The sequence below is a fragment of the Rattus norvegicus genome, chromosome 17 (genome assembly GCF_036323735.1).
Source record: "Rattus norvegicus strain BN/NHsdMcwi chromosome 17, GRCr8, whole genome shotgun sequence".
Lineage (NCBI taxonomy): Eukaryota > Metazoa > Chordata > Mammalia > Rodentia > Muridae > Rattus > Rattus norvegicus.
The window spans coordinates 50275588-50296388 of NC_086035.1; the positions used below are offsets into that span (position 1 = coordinate 50275588).

At 40.4% G+C, this 20801-nt stretch overlaps 1 protein-coding gene across 2 annotated transcripts in view; it reads left to right on the forward strand.

Moving 5' to 3' along the window:
- Positions 1-3271: 3271 nt before the first annotated feature.
- The window catches only part of Stard3nl (STARD3 N-terminal like), a 34006-nt gene continuing 16476 nt past the window's right edge, over positions 3272-20801 (forward strand). The window contains exons 1-2 of one of the 2 annotated variants that reach the window (XM_063276197.1): positions 3272-3377; positions 19468-19750. In XM_063276197.1, coding sequence (XP_063132267.1) covers positions 19526-19750 — 225 coding nt within the window. In that variant the 5' untranslated portion in view covers positions 3272-3377; positions 19468-19525. The remainder of the gene's footprint in view (positions 3378-19467; positions 19751-20801) is intronic. The other variant, NM_001008298.1, reaches the window with a different exon arrangement.

Genomic DNA, 20801 nt, shown 5'->3' on the forward strand with positions numbered 1-20801 from the left:
ATCAAATGAACCATGTCGAATGAAGTTACTGGTGGTAACTTGCGGGTAGAACAAAAACAAAATCAATAAAGACAAAACAGAAAGCTCTCCCACACAAAGGAGATCAGCCAGAAACAAAACATGTGGTGGCCACCATCATTCATATATCCAGTTAAGCCTGACCCAGATCAATCTAGGCTCCCATGTTTGCAATAAAGCTTAAAGGCATACTATAAAACAGAAACCCATGTACAAATGCACAAAACAGACAGACGAAACCTTTCCAAACCTCCACAACCAGGTGGGCAGGTGATGTCCTGCTTTTTGCCCTGATGGAAGAGTATTTGGATCCTGTTGAACCCCTCCATGTTCCAGATCAGGATCCCACAGAACAGAATCATACAATGACTTAGCAGAAGCTTCAGCAGTGTCTGTTGCTTTTATCACCCTGGCAGTTCACTTTGACAGCACACAAAGCTGAAAGCACATCTCGGAGGCTTGGAATAGCTCAAGCTGTATACCTCTTACAGAAGGCCTGGAGTCTGGGAATGAAGGCCCAGCTTTAAAATTTGGGTAGGTTGTCTGATTTTGCTGGGGTCTCCAGGACATATCAATTCCACTAAGTGAATATGACTACTACCACAATTTTTGAGCGAAATTTGAAGTAGGTTTTATTGAAAACTAGACTGGATAATGTACACTGGTCAGGTCCATACCCAGGATTCCAAGAGAATGGCCACAATTATGTTAGTTAATTGCTTAGAAAGGCACAACCCACACAGCTATGTATTTCCTGCCTCCATCCAATCAGGGGCCAGCATGCATCCTGATGTACTTCCTGCCTATGTACCTCTCACATACATGTGACTAAGAACTTCCTGTGCAGTTTATAACTTTCTTTACAGAAGTGAAAACTATAGCTTGTTATCTTACATGAACTATAGCTCCCAGAACTCCAAGAAGTTATCTGCCCTTGGTCAAGTGGAGTTTTCAGATTAGAGGCATTTTTGTTTTATAGATTTCTCAAGCAGAGTATTTCAAACTTAAAACATGACTTTAGCCCTCACAACTCCCGAACTGTGTTCTAACACAATATATTTGAGATGAAGAACTCTTATTAAGAATATAAGAAAGCTTTAAGAAAAAGTCAGATAACATAAAGAATAAGCAAAAAATTGATAGACATTGACAAAAGACATACAATCTTAGTATATAAATTTATTTTTATGTAGAAAACGCAAGTTAAATCCACATTATGATACTTATAAATATACATGTGTAAAAGATGAAAAAAGTAAAAAAAGATCACAACCGAAAATATTATCTGTGCAAATATTGAGCAACCAGATTTTTCCCTTGCTTGTGGATGTGGAAATTGATGGAACCAGAAATGTCTATTACTGCTAAACATGTATTTATATCCCGAGGCACTGTGATACAACATTTCTTACAAACCAAGGTCAATGTATAGCTATAGGTAACAGTGACAAGGTGGGAGAATATCCATGGCAGGATGGTTGGAATTACTCCAAACATTCGATCACCCAATGTTGAGCAACAGAGGAATGAGCAAAATTAGAAATTATAAACAAAATTGAGAATGGATAAGTTACTACAACATTTTTAATATGCACCAATATTACAAATATAGTGTTATATTACTTATTTTCCTTATTGGTTAGACAAAATATAAGACAAAAAGGAAGTTAAGGAAAGATTTATTTGAGCTTACATTTAGGGTAGTATCCAACATGACAGAAAAGGCATGGAGGCAGGAGTGTGGAAACACATTAACATGAGCACAGCTGCTCGGCCCATTTCTCTGGACAGCTGTCCTCTTGATGATTCTAGACTGTGTGGAGCTGATAATCAATATCAGCATCACTGGTATCAAAAGGAAGTATGTACTTGGAGTATGTCCTAGGTATGTATACAAACGACTGAAAGCAGGGAAAACTAGTCACAGTGACAGTATTAGGACAGTGTGTAGTGTCTTCATTACTAAGCAGAAGGCTTCTGCATTACAGTAGTCATACAAGTTGCTTCATTCATCCTGTCACCAAAATCATTGTACACAAGACCCCCGCACTTAGTTTGTATATATACACATACCCTAACCCTAATTTTTCTCATGCTCGTCATTTGAAAAAAAAAAAGCAATAACAAAAGCTTGCATATTATTTCTCTTCCAAGAGATGGTGAACAGGATTATTTAAATGTTGTGGGTGGAAATGAACATTGTAGCAACACTAAGAGCCTTTATCAGAAGCATCTACTAATAGGATTGAGGACGTATGCCAGACATCTAGACTGTTCTTTTGTTATCACCTGCAACATAAGCAGTACTTGGACAGAAGTAGGTACATGCATTCACACATGTTTAAGGTAGCATTTCTCCTACTACCAATTAAAACAAACTATAGGTCTAAGGGCACAGAAATGGCAAATTATATCTATTGGTGCTGAGGACTTTCATACAGCATTTAAAAAGCAACGAGGCACATTTAAGAGTAGATGACGAACTGAACTTGAGTGTTAACCAATATTTTCACATGTCAATGCACAGGAAGATTGAGCCCTTAATTGGTGTAAAAAATAGGTTTCACCCAACTTATACCGTTCAAAATTTTGCGCATATATAAATTCACATTTGTAATTTAAACATTATAAAAGCAATTAAAAGACTTTATAAGAGTATCTCATATAAATACTATTATTAATACTATTTTCCTCTAACAGGCTAGCATCTTCAAAACTGATAGTGCCATTTTATCTTCCTTTGTAGTCTTACATTTAAGAATGTAACTGTACCATCTATTGGGGGAAAAAATCACTTAGTGCCCAATTTCGTGTATAACAAGCAAATACAGTTGGCCTTAACTATCAGTAAGACAAAGGCATTACTGAGTTGAAGTGCAGGAAAAAAAGCTTCCTATGTAAGACTACCCTGATTGAGACTTAGGGTAGAGTCCTAGAATAGGCAAATTCTTAGTGGACAGCTGAAACCAAGGTACCAGGGCCACTCTCAGGGTTACCCCTCACCGGTCTAAATCCCATAAAGAGAATAAAGGGAGCCTTGCGTAGAATTCCAAAGGAAGGTAAAACTCACTAATACCTTGCTGATGGAAGTTAGATACCTTAATACCTCTAGGGGCGCGACTAGTCCGAGGCCCGCCCACTGCCAGCTTTTTGAGCCGCTACTGGTCGTCCGAAGACTGACAGTTCTGCAAACCAACCCTCCATCTCCTCTGCCACTATTAACCCAGCGGCAATGTCTTTGCGTGACCAGCGTGTTTGCGTCACGGAAGGGTCCCGCCCTGCAGCCCCGCCCCAGCCTAGCCGGCGGCGACCGCGGAGCCGTGTCTACAGGCCAGCGGGCGGCTCGCGCCGCGGAGGAGGTAGGCAGCCTTTCTGCGCCCTGCTGGGCAGGTTGCGAAGCCTGAGGTTCCAGGGTTCGCCGGTCTCCCCAGATCTGGCCTGGGCCGCGCGGTCTGTGGGGGCAGCCGCGGAACGCGGCGGAACGCGGGAGGGTAGCCGGTCCCGGGCCCACTCCCACCCATTCTCACCAGGAGGCAGGTGGTCCAGCCTTGGGCCCATGCCATGAACCCCCATTAAGACCGAGATGTGACATACGGGTGTAGGCCGGCAGGTACTGGTACTGTCTGTTACTGGCCTTATGCCTTCGTCAGGAAAAGCCCTGTTATAACAAAACAAAACGAAAATTAAAGCATGAGTCATGAATGTTCTAGCAATGGTTTCAGCTCTCTGCTTTGCCCACTCATCCTGATTTTAGTTTTTAAAAATCTCAATTAGGGCTTCTTTTCTTCCTCTTCTGTTTGGAACATGGGTGGACATTGTGGAACTTTTCTTAGTGTTCTCTTAATATGGCAATTGTAAAGGCATTTGTCTCTATTCACAGATGGCATCCATCACTTGACCAAGTACTAGCTTGGGTAAGGTTAGTAAGGCTGATTGAACACAGTAACAGGTTTGACTTCTCAGTGTACTGGAGTTACTATAGCATGCCCCGTCTGATGTTTTTGTTTAAGGGTCCTAACTGTAATTCCCATTTATGCTTCATATGTCCATCATCCGCTTCTAGAGCTGGATTTGATGAAAAAAGAACAACTTATAGTAATTTGGCTGTATTTATGCATAAGTAAAATGATAGATAATCATGCCCATGAAGGGACAGTGTATACTGTGCCCCCCTCTACATAGTAGTCATTCATATGTATGTGATGTTTTGTATTGTAAGGAAGGGTACATTTTATTTTTTGAGATCTTCCTGTCACAAACACGAACCTTTAAAGATTACATTATCAAACGCATTAAAGAAGTGGAATTAAAACTGTTCCAAGGACTTACCTTCTCAGGATAGTGATCGTCATTTGGATTTAATTATTAGACAGTTTATATCATGTCACATACTGTTTTAGGTGTTGGAAATTGAGTATTGAATACTAGATAAGGTTTCGGCCCTCAAATTTCTTTGGTTTTGGTGACGACAGACTATATGGGCAAATAAAAGCACAATTTTAGGTAGGAATGAATGCTTGAAAATCTGGCAGTAAGGCACATTGTTGGGACAGTGGTGTGTGGGATCTGGGAAAATGTCCCTGAAGAGATGATATTTTGGATGAGACCTGAATGTTTAGAGTGATCTAGTCAGGGGAAGAGCAGGAAGTGTCCAATTCAAGGCAAAGACTGAAGCAGTGAAAAGGGGGTCCAGTAGTGCTGTAGCAGCTGTAAATGGTGGGAGAGTGAGGTGGCCCAGCTGGCCTGGGTTGGGCAATGCTGATGAAGGAACAGGCGTCCTTGTGGAAAGTGCAGATTTCAGATTCCTCTAGAGGCAGTTATAAACTCTCAGCAGCTTCCTATTTGTTTTGATTATGAAGTCATTAATCATTTTATAGCTTTCTCTTTTGGGGGCCTCTTAAGGAAGAATGGTTCTCTGTTCCCCAGTACCCCACAGTTATTTTTCTTCTCATTGCTGCTATATGCAAGACTCAGACCCTCTGCTCATCTTCAGCTCTGCCCTTATTCCCTTACTTCCCGCTGCCAGTCATTTCCAGGACAGCCTTTACCTGCTTTCATTTGGAAAGCATCGGCAGGCAGTCTCGCTCTGTCCAAACAAGTGCTTAGAAAGTGTAACGAACAGTAAGGAGGTGAACCTTTCCTATTAGAACTTGTATTTCTAAGGATTACTCTGTCTTTATCTAGTTCCTGCATTTTTCTTGGCATGGCACATGCATTCTGTTCCTGCAGACATATTGCACAGACTAAACTTTCCATCAGTGAAGAAAATGTACACTAAGTTTCCTCAGCTAGACTGATGAGGTCGTTAACTTTACTCCCAGTCCACTTCACCATGAGCCACCCCTTCCGCTTGGAGCAAGTAGCAGGATCTACAGGTTGATGGTGTTTCAAATTTGGTCCTGACGCTGCATTTTGTAACTCGTGTGCTGGATCCTTTCAGTGAAGAAGGGGCTCTGGAAGTATAGATACACAGCAGTTTCCAAAATTCAACACAGAAAATGCCAGTAATGCCAGATGCTTATTTCCAAATTTTCATGCAAGTCTTTTTTGGTTCTATATCAAAGTACAGCACCTCAGTATCTAGAAACTAAACTTAATGTTTTTCAACTCACAGAAGACAATTTCAAAGATGGGCCAATGTTTTTCCTTGCATTAAAATAATCCTCTTAGTTTCTTTTCTCTTTTTTCTGAGGAAGTGTACCCTTCTTTTTTGTTAGAAGGCTATCATTTGTAAAGGACTTCCAGTACAGTGGTACATAAGACTTGTAAGTGACTCCCAGTACAGTGGTGCCTATGGCTTCAGTGACTCCCAGTACAGTGGTGCCTATGGCGTGTAAGTGACTCTCAGTACAGTGGTACATAAGGCTTATAAGTGACTCCCAGTACGGTGGTGCCTATGGCTTGTAAGTGACTCCCAGTACGGTGGTGTCTATGGCTTGTAAGTGACTCCCAGTACAGTGGTGCCTATGGCTTCAGTGACTCCCAGTACAGTGGTGTCTATGGCTTCAGTGACTCCCAGTACAGTGGTGCCTATGGCTTGTAAGTGACTCCCAGTACGGTGGTGCCTATGGCTTGTAAGTGACTCTCAGTACAGTGGTGCCTATGGCTTGTAAGTGACTCTCAGTACAGTGGTGCCTATGGCTTCAGTGAGTCCCAGTACAGTGGTGGCTATGGCTTGTAAGTGACTCCCAGTACAGTGGTGCCTATGGCTTGTAAGTGACTCTTAGTACAGTGGTGCCTATGGCTTGTAAGTGACTCTCAGTACAGTGGTGTCTATGGCTTGTAAGTGACTCCCAGTACAGTCATGCCTATGGCTTCAGTGAGTCCCAGTACAGTGGTGCCTATGGCTTCAGTGACTCCCAGTACAGTGGTGCCTATGGCTTCAGTGACTCCCAGTACAGTCATGCCTATGGCTTCAGTGACTCCCAGTACAGTGGTGTCTATGGCTTCAGTGAGTCCCAGTACAGTGGTGCCTGCTTGTAATACCAACTATATGCAAAGCTCTGGGAAGGGAAATCCTAAGTTGTAGACCAGCCTAGGCAATTTAACAAGACCTTGTCTCCTGATAAAAAAAAATAAGGCAGGATTTTAGCTCAGGGAAAGAATGCCTGAGTAAGCCTGTGTTCCAGTACCTCTGAAATAATTTTAATTCAAGTTTTAATTAAATTTAATTGTTGTTACTGTTTTCCTAGCCTGCTATTCTTAGATGTGAGGTAGTATGGCATGTGATTTGCTGGTTCTTTGTTTCTGGTAGCAAGTAGAGTTTTCCCATGATTCAGGAAGTATTGGGTCAGCTCAGTGATGTAATTTTTCTTATGCTGCTTTAAAAAGGTAGAAGCCAGTTTATAAACTTTACATGGTTAAGGAACCAGATTGTTATATGGTTGAGAAACAGTGTAGGTTGTCCTAAATTTTAAAAAGAACCATTAGTTGTAAGGTTCTCTTATTCAAAGAACTATATTAGATTAATAACAGTAAAGTTATAAAAATTAAAATCAGCAGGCTGATTTGCTTTTGGCTGCCCTTTTGACCTGCTGTCAAATGGAAATTGCATTTAATAGCTTTAAAATGCTGTAAATAGAATTCTTAAATGTCAGAAGGTCTTTACATTTATGCAAAAGATCCTTTGCATTTGAACTCAAAATATCAAAACTGTTTAGAGCAAGTCTTACTGTCTGGAAGGATGTTTATGCAGCCTATGACCACATTCTTAGAGATCTAGGCTATCCTCATCAGACTGTACCTTGTAGGCATTTGAATTATCTAGTCATGGTGAGTCCTGTGCCCCAAACAGGGAACCTCATCACTTCTGTGCCACCGTTGCGCTCTGCTTGATGACTACCAACTCTCTAACTGTGCCTCAGAGTCCACCCCAATGTTGGAATCCTTCAATAAAACATTTCTCTCCCACTGATGGAAGCTTTCTCTTTTCTCAGAACCATTGGAACACTTTGTGTGCAACTTATCTTCGTTCCTTTGTTCATGTGGTACATAGGTGCAACCTCAGATCTGTGTTGGCCAAAGTTTAAAAGACTTCATCTACATCGCATGTGGTATAGCTTTTGCAATGCTGAACCTTCTAGTTTTATTTGCACTTTCATTACCATCTTTGCAAGAAGCTTTTCTTGGCTCTGACTCCACAGAACTGGCTTCCCGTCCCATCTTCAATTTGACAGAGGACCTCTTTTAAAAATCTTAAATCCTTACATGTAAATGTTGACGGCACATTGCTACTGAAAAGGTCGTGTTAAATAGTTATAATCATTAATGTTGTTAATATTATAGATGGAAAAGCCAGGGTCTAGAGAGATAGGCCTCTGGACTCTTGGCCACTTACCCAGGCCCGGTGAACAGTTAGGGCTTTTGCTGCACCTCAGGTCTCCCGGCAAGAACATAAATCACAGGTTGTTGGAGCTCAGGCTTTTCTGATTGTTTCCTTTCTTTGTGAACAGACTTGGATATAGAAGATCCTTCTTTTCTTGTGGTGAATGGAGACCAAAGCCTCAGTTCTCAGGCAGGGTTTGTGACTCAGGCTGTTTAAGTCTGGAGGGTCTTCCTAGTCAGGAGCTGGATTAGGGTTGGTTTTATACTCTGGGTTTGAAACATGTCTCTTCTGGTTTTTTCCAATTTCACAAAGCCTACCCCTCCCTCCAATATTTTGTGACTAGTTATATCTCCAGTTTATTAAATGCATGGTTTTGTTTAGAGCTTTTAAAGTTGAAGCACTTATAGATTTCTTATATCCTATATTCCTCTAGAAAATAGACTTTTCAAATATGGCATATTATTCAGTATTGTGGTACACTCTTATTTTTGTTTTAGAAAAATTTATTCCATAATTGTTTGAATTAGCCACTTCCTGTTTGTTGATTTAATAATGCAGAATCAAGTGATTCCAGTAACATTTTTCTTTTTAACTTATTTTAAACATTTTTTTAAATTTATGTTTGTGTGTGTATGTTGGGGTCTGGCTATTTGCACCTCTATGTGTAGGCACTTGAGGAGTTCAAAAGAGCATTGGTTCCCTAGGACCTGGGGTTGAAGGGGTTGTAGGCACACCCAGCAGAACTGAATTCACATCTTCTGCAGAGGCATTATCTGCCCTTAATGCTGTGCAGCTCTTCAGCTCCGGTGCTGTTCTGCTGTTCCTGTGATGTTGTAGACTCATCAAAGGGGAGCAGCAACTCTTGAGTGTTAGAAGTTTCACCAGCAGAGGTAAAGTCACCAAGCCGGGACTTGCTCTGGCGTTGTTGCTAGTAATTAGCAGCAAAGATTTTCTGTGTCCAGAGGTGTTCTGATGGCCTGAGTTGGGGTTTCCCGTCCTCAGTACTACTGACATATTGGACTAGAAAATTCTGTTATAGGGGCTAGCCTTTACATTGTAGGCTATCCCTCTACCCCTAGATAAAAAACTGTATGGCAAGTGCCTGACTGTGAGTAAAACTATGTGCCTGTGAGCACAGTCGACTCCCTAATGCCCCGGCCCATTGGGAGCATCTGTTGTCTTTATTCTCCAAACTTCTCTCCAAGTTAAGTTGTAGTAGCATTGTCCCTGTTTTCCCAAACATATAAAAGGGTAAGTTACTTGACCAAAGTAGCAATATAGGGTTGTAAAACCAGGCAGTGCCCCTCTGACTTACTACTAGCAGTTGTCCAAAGACCTGGTAATAAGAAAAAAGAAATGGCAGCAGGAACCAGCTGAGGGCACAAGTAAACACACTGACTAGGGCCACAATGGTGAGATGGAGAATATTGCCAGTTGTCTTTTTTTTTTTTTTCAAGAGAAACTAGAGTCCTAGGGATTTCATTAGTGAAATGTTCATCTCTACATACCGACAAGTAATTCCCTATATAGGAAGCGTAAGCCAGCAGACAGATATCCATAGCCCCCGCTTGGTAGCTGATGTCCTTTTTGGAGGTCTGTGATAGTGCTTTGCTGAACTAAGGACATGTGTATCCACTCTATGTTTGAAGTCAGGTTCATGCCAAGTGGAGGGCACAGGAGGGCAGAGGATGGGCAAGAAGGCTTTCTCACCACAGGCACTGTCTTGTGTTCTTTTCAGCCCAAGGAATGTGGAAATTAAAGCTGGCCACCTACCATGCTGTGCAGTTAGTCTGCTGCTGGTACAAACTGTGAGAACTGCCAGCCTTTACTGTAACAGTCATTGTTCACCGCCTTTTCTTTCATGACTTACACTTGTCTCAGTGCTTAAATAAAAATCAGGGCATTGAGAGCACACAGACTCTGGAATTGAGTGCCTCGGTCCTGGAGAAATGAACTAGAGCACACTTTACCTTGCTAAGAGCCGCTTACCCTGGAGTTCTTGTTTACCTTTCTCTGGACAAGGAAGTTCTCTGCCAATGACATAGAAGCACTGAACTTTTCCTGGCCTTTGATTTTTGCCCTGTCCTTAGGATCCTGATCTCCTTAGCCCAACCTTATGGGAAAGGTATCCTTACTCTCTTGATGACTTTTCAGCCCTCTTTCACTTGTGCACACACGTGTTCCAGCCTTCCAGTTGTTTCCCTCAGTCCCCTCACCTGGTTGATTCATTGTTGTTCCCCAGACAGAGGTTGACTCATTGTTAGTGTACATGCTTGTGCTTGGTCCATTTTAAGTTGTCCCTTTCTTCGTCCTCATTGATACATTTCAGATCATTCAAAGTCATATTTCTTCTAAGACATGCCTTTTTTTGGTGGCATTTCTGGTCACAAACGGATACTGAGCCTTCCTTTTTCATATTTATTTTATACTTTGTTTTCATACTACTTGAATAATTTTACGTGAGTACAAGGACAGTGTCCTTTCCATTTCACTTTCCCTCATAGCAGTTAGCACAATGCTTTCATGCAGTAGATGCCCATTTGTTTGGGTTGGGTAGGTGAGAGCCATACACTTGACGTGTTTTATGCTTTCTGTGTATATAGCCCTGCTGTGCATTTGCATTTTGGAATGATGACCAATCTAATCAATTTGGGAACATTAGGTTGTTTTTATTAATTCTATTATTAGGAATAGATACTGAAATTAATACTGGAAATAAGCATAGTTTGTCTCTGCATAAGAATCAGTGCAAGATCACCCCCTACTATACAGGAAATTCATGAGACCCTAGCTTAAAAAAAAACCAAAATATTCTTGGTGTATTACTATATCATGTTGAAATTCTAAATGTGAGTAATTTTTTTTTTAAATTTTAGTTAGCAAGTACCCAGGCTCTGTATTCTCTTTTTCCCCCTCACGTTTTTGAAACAAGGTCTCTTTATGTAGTCCTGGCTGCCCTGGGGTTTATGTAGAATTGCCTGGCCTTGAACTCACAGAGATCCTTTTACCTCTTCCTCCTGAGTGCTGGGAAAAAAGACATGCAGCACCACACCTGGCCTCTTTATGTTTATACCTGGTATTTGTAAATCTAACAGGCACATAGAATATCTGCCATGTCCACCACTTCTCTATGATGAAGTATTGTTCTCTAGGAAATTTTCTGCTTATGTTTTTGTTTTTTTGTTTTGTTTTGTTTTGTTTTTTTCTGTTTTGCTTTGTTTTGTTTTTGGCAGGGCCTCATATAACCCAAGATGACTCTGAGGTCCCTGTGTAGCTGAGGATGACCTTCTACTTGTGCTCCTCCTGGCCCCACCACTAGAGTGGGTGCCCCTGTCCCTGGCTTTCTAAGAGCTTTTGATATGTAGAAAAAAAGGATACCTCATTGCTCTATAAAAGGAGATTTTGATATTATGCTTCACAAAACCTATGAACAATATGTGAAATATATATAAAAAATTGAGAACATTCTTATTTTAGCTTCTGTTTTTAAAAATAGTAATATACTATTAGTTATTAGTTTACTAATGTATTAGTTATACTACTAGTATTAGTTATACTAATGTAAAAGTAACTTTTATTCACCTGAGGTAATTGTCACTTTGGAGGCTACTAACCTTGGCCTAGTCATGGAACCTTATAGTTTCCATACAATCTTATCTAGGCCTAGATGTTTCAGCCTCTGAGACTTACTGCTGAATAAACTTTCCCATTCCTAGTTCTTTCTGAACTCTGGGTGGTTCAATTCAATCAGTTGTTCTGGCTCAAGCTCCTCTCTGACTGATTCAATCTGGCTTCTTTCTTAGCTTCTGGCTTTTTGCTCTGCTTGGCCTCAAATTAACTCTCGAAATCTGTTCTAATCTTCTGTGTCCTTCTTATTCTCTGACAAATTCTGTCTTCATCTGTGTCTAGCTCATTTTCTTTTTAACTGGTCTCCATAAAACTCTCTGGGTAAAACTGCCTCTCTGTGCTGTCTTATATGGCTTCCCTTCTTCTTATAAGAGTTGGGCATATCCTATTCAGTCAACTCTTTCTCTGATTCATTGCTTTGTCACTCAGTTACACATCACTTTCGAATATGGGTGCTTCCTTCTATAAACTAACTTCATCTTCATTGTTTGGGATTAAAAGTATGCCCCAAGGGCATGTCTGTATTCCATCCAGAGGGTTGAGCCATACTTCAACTAGAAACAGGTTTTTTTTAGTAAATAACACAATCTTGCGGTTCACGGTGTGATCAAATATTCTGCAACAGACTAGTACACTAGATATAAGCTCAAAAAAATATTTACATCATTTACCCTACTTTTCCTCCCCACAAATCTTCCCATATACCTCTCTTTGCTCTCACATTTATGGTCTCTGTTTTTATTATTGTTATGTGCATATGTTTGTGTATGTGTAATCCTCTTGTGTATGTGTATATATAATTACAACTCGTTCAGTTTATATAATGTTACTTTTATGTATAGGTTTTCTGGGCTGAGCACTGAGAATAGCAGAGGGTACGTGAACATATTATACCCAGGAGAAGTAGTCTACTACTATAACAAAATGACTGCTATAGAATAATTTTTATAAATAAGTGGTTTAGTTTGTAAATAGGTTTCCTCGCTAGCTTCAGCCATCTCCTTGACACAGTTTGGAATTGTCATAGTCTTGACACAATCTGGAGGATTGCCTGGATCAAACTTGTCTATGGGGATGTCTCTGGATGGACGAATTTTTTGATTGGTAGTTGCTGTAAGAAGGCCCAGCCCACTGTGGGAAAAGCCATCCCTGGAAGGTGAACCTGGGCTTTTTAACAAAGGCACCTGAATACAGGCTGGGAGAAGCCAGTGAACATCACTCTGGAGTGTTTGGTGCTGCTGCCTGAGTTCCTGCTCTGATTTCCCTCAGTGATAGACTGTGGCCTGGAGTGTAAACCTTATAAGCCTCTTGGCTTTTGGTAATAGTGGCAATCACAGCAACAGAAGGCAAGAGAACAGCATGCCGCCTTTTGCTAGCATGTGATATAGAATAGCATGTGCATCTTGAATATACTGTGATAAGTAAAAGAAGCTCCACACAAAACACAGCACGTGCCTATGAAATAGTCAAACAAAGCAGTGTTAGCAGGGCAGGGCAGGGCAGGGCAGGGGAGTGAGAAGGAGTTAGTGTGTGATTGCTATGAAATTCCTATTGGCAGTGATGAAAATATTTTGGAACTATATAAAAGTGAAAATTATACAATACTGAAAATATGTTCAAAGCCTCTGAATTGTACACCTCAATCTAGAGGTTATAAAATTACAAAATTTTATAATTTTATGTTACATAAAGTACACCTCAATGTTAAGAAGAAAGTTTTTTTTTTGTTTTTTTTTTGTTTTTTTTTTTTTTTTAGCTTATTGCTTTGGAGGATAGAAATCCATGGTCAGATAGCTCAGCCTCTGGCAAGGGTCCCTGACTCAATATAGCAGAGGAAAAGATAGGGAAAAGCTCTGCAGAGATCACGTGCTAAAACAGAAGATCAGGGCCCACAACTTCTCTTTTAGAATCTTGTGCTTCTTTCAGGATCAACCAGTCCTAGAGAACTACAGTAATATCTTTCTCCAGTGAGCCGGGCACCCTTCCAGGCCCTGGCCCTTAATGGTTTTATCATCTCTCCACATTGAGAATCAAGCCTTTGAAGGAGGCCCTCAGGAGCCCTCAGGGATCCAGAGAGTGTTTTGAGGAGGTGAGGTAAGAGCTTCCTTCAGCAGTGAAGTAGGCTGTTGGTGGGTGGTAGCAGAATGGCCATCATAGGTGGAGCCAAAGGATTCACAGCTGGTGAGACTGATGAGTACATTTCTCCTCCAGTACCTGCTAAATTTTCTGTGGTCTATGAGTCAGGTATGTCATCAATCGAGTCTAACTGTTGTGTCATCAATCGAGTCTAACTGTCAAATTCTGGAGAGTAAACAATAGCATTGGCAATAGCCTATAATTGGGATTCATTGAGACACCAGGGGACAAAAACACAAAAAGAGGTGCAGAGGAGACCCCATGACCAAGGCAACTCTTACAAAGGACAGCATTTAATTGGGGCTGGCTTACAGGTTCAGAGGTTCAGTCCAGTATCATCAGGGTGGGTGCGTGGCAGCATCCAGAAAGGCATGGTATAGGAGGAGCTGAGAGTTTCTGAAGGCAAACTGGAGAAGACTATCTACCACATGGCTAGGAGAAGAGTCTTCAAGCCCATCTCCACAATGATACACTTCCTCCAAGGCCACACATATTCCAACAAGGGAACACCTCCTAAAAGTGCCACTACCTGGACCAAGCATATACAAATCACGAGAGGTAGCCTATTCTTCTGAGACACTGAGACAAAAGAGTTTTTAGGTGCTGTGTGGAGATGAAATATTTTGAGTGTAATATTAGAGCTTAAGATGCTAAATCCATTTGAGCACTAGAAGGTACTTTCTAGGAGAAGACTTGGAAATAGAAGGTGGATACTATGGAGACTCTGTTGTTTCAATTTTCCTGGACTGATAGTAGCTTCTGAAAAACAGAGAGAAATCAAAGAGCAGAGCTGTCTTAAAGCAGTGATGAAGTGTAGCTGTAACATTCTACCCACTTGAGGGCATTCCATGTAACAAGGTCAGACGTTTATCGTTCATTAATAGTCTTTTGTAGCCTTTTATTTTTGTTGTTGTTCTTAAAAAAAATTAAAACTGCCTGGGTGCATGCTTGTGTGTATGTTGGGGGGCAGGGGAGAGTGCGCACCATGACCTTTGCCTTTTTAAACTTGTTATTCAGCCATGCCTTTTCATTACTTTTATGTTTGGGCCTTATGCCCTTTTCACTTTGAAGAGTATTCACACTGTTGCACTTGACTGTTTTGTTCACTGTTCCTTCACTACCTTTTCTAACTAGTCTAGGAAAGTTGTCTGTGATTGGTTACTTCCTCATAGCTACATGCAGGTTAAACATTTATAGTGAGGAATTGTTATTATATGTTTATTGCAACACAGTATATGATATCATGTGAGATTGGTCCAGGTGCTGACTGTCAAGTGTCTCCTCTATAAAAGTATATTGTCCCCCAACAGAACTTAACTAATTTAAGAGGTAATACTTTGAGACTGTTTGAGACTATTCCTCATAAATTTAAAATATTTGTTAGTGTCTGCTGGTGTTTCTTCCCTAAGTAATTGTTGCATTGAGAATTGTAAACTGACTTTTCTGATTTTCTTCCTCCTACATGTTTTTCTGGTTTCCCGCCTACTCTTAATCTGCTTTTACAAAGTAGCCATAGTCTTGTAAGATTGTTTTTCAGGATGAAGTCCAACCATGGTATTCTTAGTCATACTTACATTGATGTTCACACTGTTTCAGATAGACAGCAAATGGTCTTTTAAGACAACCTGCGCACACACAAAATATTTTAGTCATGACATTTTGTTTTTTTGCCTTTTCTAAGAAACCTGTATCTATAAGAATATTGTAAAAGTGTTTTCCACAAGTACTAATAGACACATAAATAGAAATCCTTCAATTAGCATAGAAAATACTGGATTTTATTACTTTTCCGTACATTGTTGGTGTATAGAACACATCCTCTGATGCCCCTCATGTTTTATATTCTTAGTATGCTTACACCATGATCGTTCTTAAATTAGTTCTTTACATGATGCAAATTCGAGGTTGTAATTCATTTTTTTTTCAAATTTTATTGGTTGTCTTAGCATACGTTTCTGAAAACAAGCTTTCTTCTCGGCTTCATTGCTTTGGTGTCTTCATCGGAAGCCAAATGCCCATGCACATGTGGATCTGTTTGGGGTCCAGCTCTATTCCATGATGTGTTCATGTGTTACCCTAGTGGCATTCTGTTTTGGTTACTGATCCTTTGTGGAAAGTACCTTCCAGTCTCTTTCAAGATTGCCTGAAGCAGTCTTATCTTTGTATTTCTTCCTTTTTAAGCACAGGCAGGCACGCGTGCGCACACGCGCGCGCGTGCACACACACACACACACACACACACACACACACACACACACTGAGATCAGCAGAACTACATCATTTACACCTTCCATTTCTTCCCTACAAACCCTCCCATATACCCCTTCTTGCTCTTTTTTCAAATTCATGATCTTTTTTCATTACTTGTTGTTACATATGTATATTCATATATACACATATACATTTCTAAATACACACTCATACATTTCTAAATACACAAGCACAACCTGCTCAGTCTATATGATGTTACTTATATGTCTGTTTTCAGGGGTGACCATTTTGTCCTGAATAACCAGTTGGTTTACTATTCCTTGGGAAAGATGATTTCTCCTGCTCTCAGTATTCTTTAGTTTCCTCTAGTTCTTTGTGTAGGGTTGACACGTTCATAGTAGACACAGTATTGCAGCAACTCCCCTGCTCCTCTGACTCCTACAGCTTTTCTGCTCCCTCTTTAGTATTAGTTCCTGAGCTTTAGGTTTGAGAATGATTTTTAGGTATGTCCCTTGGGACTGGGTTCTACATTTTGATTTTTGTGGTTTTCTGTAATGTCTCCATCTGTTGCAAAGAGACGTTTCCTTAATGAGAGGTGAGTACTGCACTTATCTCTGGGTATAAGGACAAATATTTAGAATGTAGTTAGAGATTAGGCCAGTTTACTAAACTGACTGCCACTAGTAAGCAGGGCAAACTCCCTGTTTGTCCTCATAGGAAGGCAAACTGACATTTTCATAAAACAATAGATCTATAGGTAGAAATGCTTTGTTTTTCAATTCGTTTACAAAATAATGGATTTTATTATTGCATTGCCATACGTGTTGGTCCTCATCTTCCTCCACTCCGTGTACTGTTTGGGCGTTAGCACTTTTGTATGGAAGCAGAAGACGTTGAAGTTCACCTCCACTTTGTACCCAACATGGGAACAGATGTGGTAAAATGACCTGGAAGATGCAAACAAGTCCCTGGATTTTTCATCCTCTCTCCCCTGAGGGTGCTGTATGAGGAGTAGGATAATTTTGCAGGCTATTCTGATTCAGGAGGCAGCAGATGTGTGAGCGTGTGGATTTTCCCCAGGTTACTCTGCTGCTACATCACAGGTGTCCTATCTGACAGAGGGTCCACTCCAGCAGCGCCTGCAGAGACAACAGGCCATGCTGCACAGTGCTGGCTTTCCCTACATGACTGGACCTGTATTTTGTAGAAATTTTGTAGAAACTGATGTTTGTCATTTAGCCTATCCATGGTTTACAGACATTACACTGTCACTTCATGTCTCAGCCAGATCTCTTTTTGGAAGAACCCATTAGCACTTCCTAGAATAGAGAACACTAAAGCAAATATTTTCAGCTTTGTAGACAATTTTTTCATTCCTGCTGCTTTAGCATGAAAGCATTCAAGGCAATACAAATGACATAGCAGAAACCTACTAAAACATACAGAAATATACTTTGGCCGATGTGAACAAAATATAGAGTATATAAGCATATAAAGTATAGAGACTTTAAATGTTGATATGGTTAACTTGTCTCTTTTACTCTTGCCATCTCTAATAACAAGAAAATGCTGATGGTTTCCCTGGTCTAAGGAACATGGCAGGCAGGGTAGATCTAACCCTAACACAATTTGAAATAACCATGCATGAGGCACAGTTGCTTACATATGAATTAGAAGACCTATGAGCTTCAGAACATAGAAGCCTGTTTTAAGTTTTACGTGGTTTGTCTGCCAAACCTAATTATAGCAATAGCTAGAATGCTGTTGACCTAATTGACAAAGAAATCATGTGAAAATATTTTTAAATCTTGACAGCAAGATGTGTGGACTTAGTTTCTCCCGTTTTAAATGTACTATGCACAAAGTACATTTAAGAACTCAAGAAAAAATAAAAAAAAGAAAATTCTCATCACCCATAGGTAATCTTTGCTAGTGTCTGATATATTTCATGAATAGGATTCTTTGAGGAATTAATTGTATGATCATTATATACACATGTATGTGCTCCATTTATCATTAGAGTTTTAATCCAATTAATATAATGTAAGCATTATCCTATGTCATTATAAGGGCTTGAAAAGGATACATTTAAATGTAACAATTTGTCTGATTGTTCCTTTTGTTAAGTAGCAGGTTTGTTTTCTAATTCAATTACAGTAATTTAAGCTTTTAAATGGAAGTGTTATTGAAAGGCTACATATATGGGTACATGCAAATGTTGTAAAATAATTTAAACAGTCAGCACTCTACTGAAGCTTCCAAGTGACAGCTTATCACCAAGTGAACACAACTATGTTATGACTCCTTGGGTCAAAAAAGATAACTTTAGCAAATTTCCTAAACACATTCCTGCTTTGAACTTCTAGTCACTATACCCCTCTCTTTCTCCAAGACAACCACTACCTGACCTCTAGTGTTACAAATTAACATTAGATGTCTGTGGTTTGGTAAATTTCCCTTTAATCTTTAAAAGTAGAGTTCCTGTAGCAAGTGATGTATTTTAAAATACCAATTCATTTCATTAAATTGCTTTAAAAATAATATATTACCCCATCGCCTGGTATAAATGTATGGAAAGGACTTTAGTTCCTGAGGAGGGTAAGACAGCGAGCAGAGCCAAGTGTAAGAGAAAGTACTGTGTGAGACCACATTGCTTGGAGGGAATCTTAGCAATCTGTTTTCATACTCTGGTCCATTCATCTTAAGGATGCGCTTGGTCTGGACACTGCCAGTGATATGGCAGTTTAGAAAGGTGAACCTATGGATTTGGACACAAGTACCACCCAACTCTGTTCACATTCATGGCCAAAGCAAAACATGAGTGTCAGTGGAGCCAGAAGCACAGACAGTCCTCCCGAGAGAGAGGTACCCTGGCTGGAAGGCTAGAATGCTCAGCACTGCAGCCCTCATTTCTGTTCAGTGGACTTAGCCCATCCCTGGGGAATCTGCTCATTCAGATTACCCCTCCTCCGTGCTATTCTAGGTAAAGCATTCCAGGTCTTGGGGAACCCCTGTATGCGGCCATAACTTCTGGAATTATCAATCTGGTGTTTGCATAGTGCAGGTTTAAATACTACCTTCCTAAGATGATGCCCAGAAAACATGCTTGCATATGATGAGGTGTTAGGGAGTGTTAAATATAGGGATATCTCTTTTGGTAGAAAACAATTCCTTTTGTAGCTAGTTTATGTGGTTCTGCTTCATTCTTTGGGGCGATGTGTGGAATATGACTTTGTAGCCCATGGTAATAATAAGACCCTGGAGCTCTACCTGCTGGTGTGCCAAGGAAGCTGGCTTCTGGTTTCTGAGAATGCTTTGGTATTGTGCTTAATATCCTAGCTTTACCTTTTCCTCCTGTAACTTTGTTTTCTCCATTAATACTCTTTTCTAAGTAGCCACTCAGTAATATTGAGTGCAGTTTTTTCATGTTATAAAATATATTTTATATATTATACCATACTATAATAATAAATTATATGTTATAAAATATGTATTGTATTTTATATAAGACATATTTTATATGTTTTTTGTTTCTGTCAAACATCAATGTCTTATGTCAAAGCACTGTGGCTCAGTGGAATGGTGAGAGCACCATGGTCACATGACATCGGCTTAGGTTTAACATGGATTTTCTCTTTTGGTCTCTACAGGTTGCTTCTCACTAGGGATGGTGGAGTTGGATGGAGACTCCTTCAGTCCTCCTCCAGGATGAACCACCTTCCGGAAGACATGGAGAACACTCTGACAGGGAGCCAGAGCTCACACGCTTCTCTGCGTGACATCCATTCCATCAATCCTGGGCAGCTCATGGCCAGGATTGAGTCCTATGAAGGAAGGGAAAAGAAAGGCATATCTGATGTCAGGAGGACTTTTTGTCTTTTTGTCACCTTTGACCTCTTATTTGTAACGTTACTGTGGATAATAGAGTTAAATGTAAGTCAGTTTTGCTCATGACTTCTTGCTTCTAGAAGAAAAATATTTTGAAATTTTTTCTCCTTATTTTTTTTTGTTTAGTGAATATCATCTCTTTTCAAATGATAAAGTGTTACCCGTCTCCATCTGATTCAGACTTTTCTTACTCTTAGTGTTAGTATGTGAACCACACCTGGTGAACTTAAAATTTACTTCCTCTCTTGAAGTTTGAATTCCTGGTGCTCTGCTTAATAATAGAGTGGAAAATGCCCAGCTTTTTGAACAAATTCATCTATCTGTATTCACGAAGCTTCCCTAGGACACAGCACTGGTCATTGTGCACAGGCGCACTTATCTATGTCTCTCCTTTGGCTCGAATAATTGAGGAAAACCTGTCCTTTTTTAGTTTAATTTGTATTTATTATTTTGCATTTCCATTCATACATACAATCCACCTAGATAAGGTCTATTCCTCTCTCCCCCTCATAACTCTCCAGGAACCTCTAGCACATCTCCCTGACTGCATAATGTCCTCTTTTTTTTTTTTTTGCATTTTTATGGGATATTTTATGTATTTACATTTCAAATGTTATCCTCTTTCCTGGTTTTCCCCTTCTCCCCTCCCCCTTCCCCCTCCTTCTGTGAGGATGCTTCCCCTCCCATCCACCCACTCCCACCTCAACACCCTGACATTCCCCAACACTGGGGAAATGAGCCTTCACAGGACCAAGGGCTTCTCCTATTGATGCCAGACGATGCCATCCTCTGCTACATATGTGACTGGAGCCATGGGTCTCTCCATGTGTATGTACTCTTTGATTGGTAGTTTAGTCCCTGTGGGGTTGATATTGTTGTTCTTCCTATGGGGTTGCAAACCCCTTCAGCTCCTTCAATCCTTTCTCTAACTCCTCCATTGGGTCCCCATGCTCAGATGGTTAACTGCAAGCGTCCTCATCTGTATCAGTAGGGCTTTGGCAGAGCCTCTCAGGAGATATCCATATCAGGCTCCTGTCAGCAAGCACCTCTTGGCATCAGCAATAGTGACTTGGTTTGGTAACTGCATATGGGATGG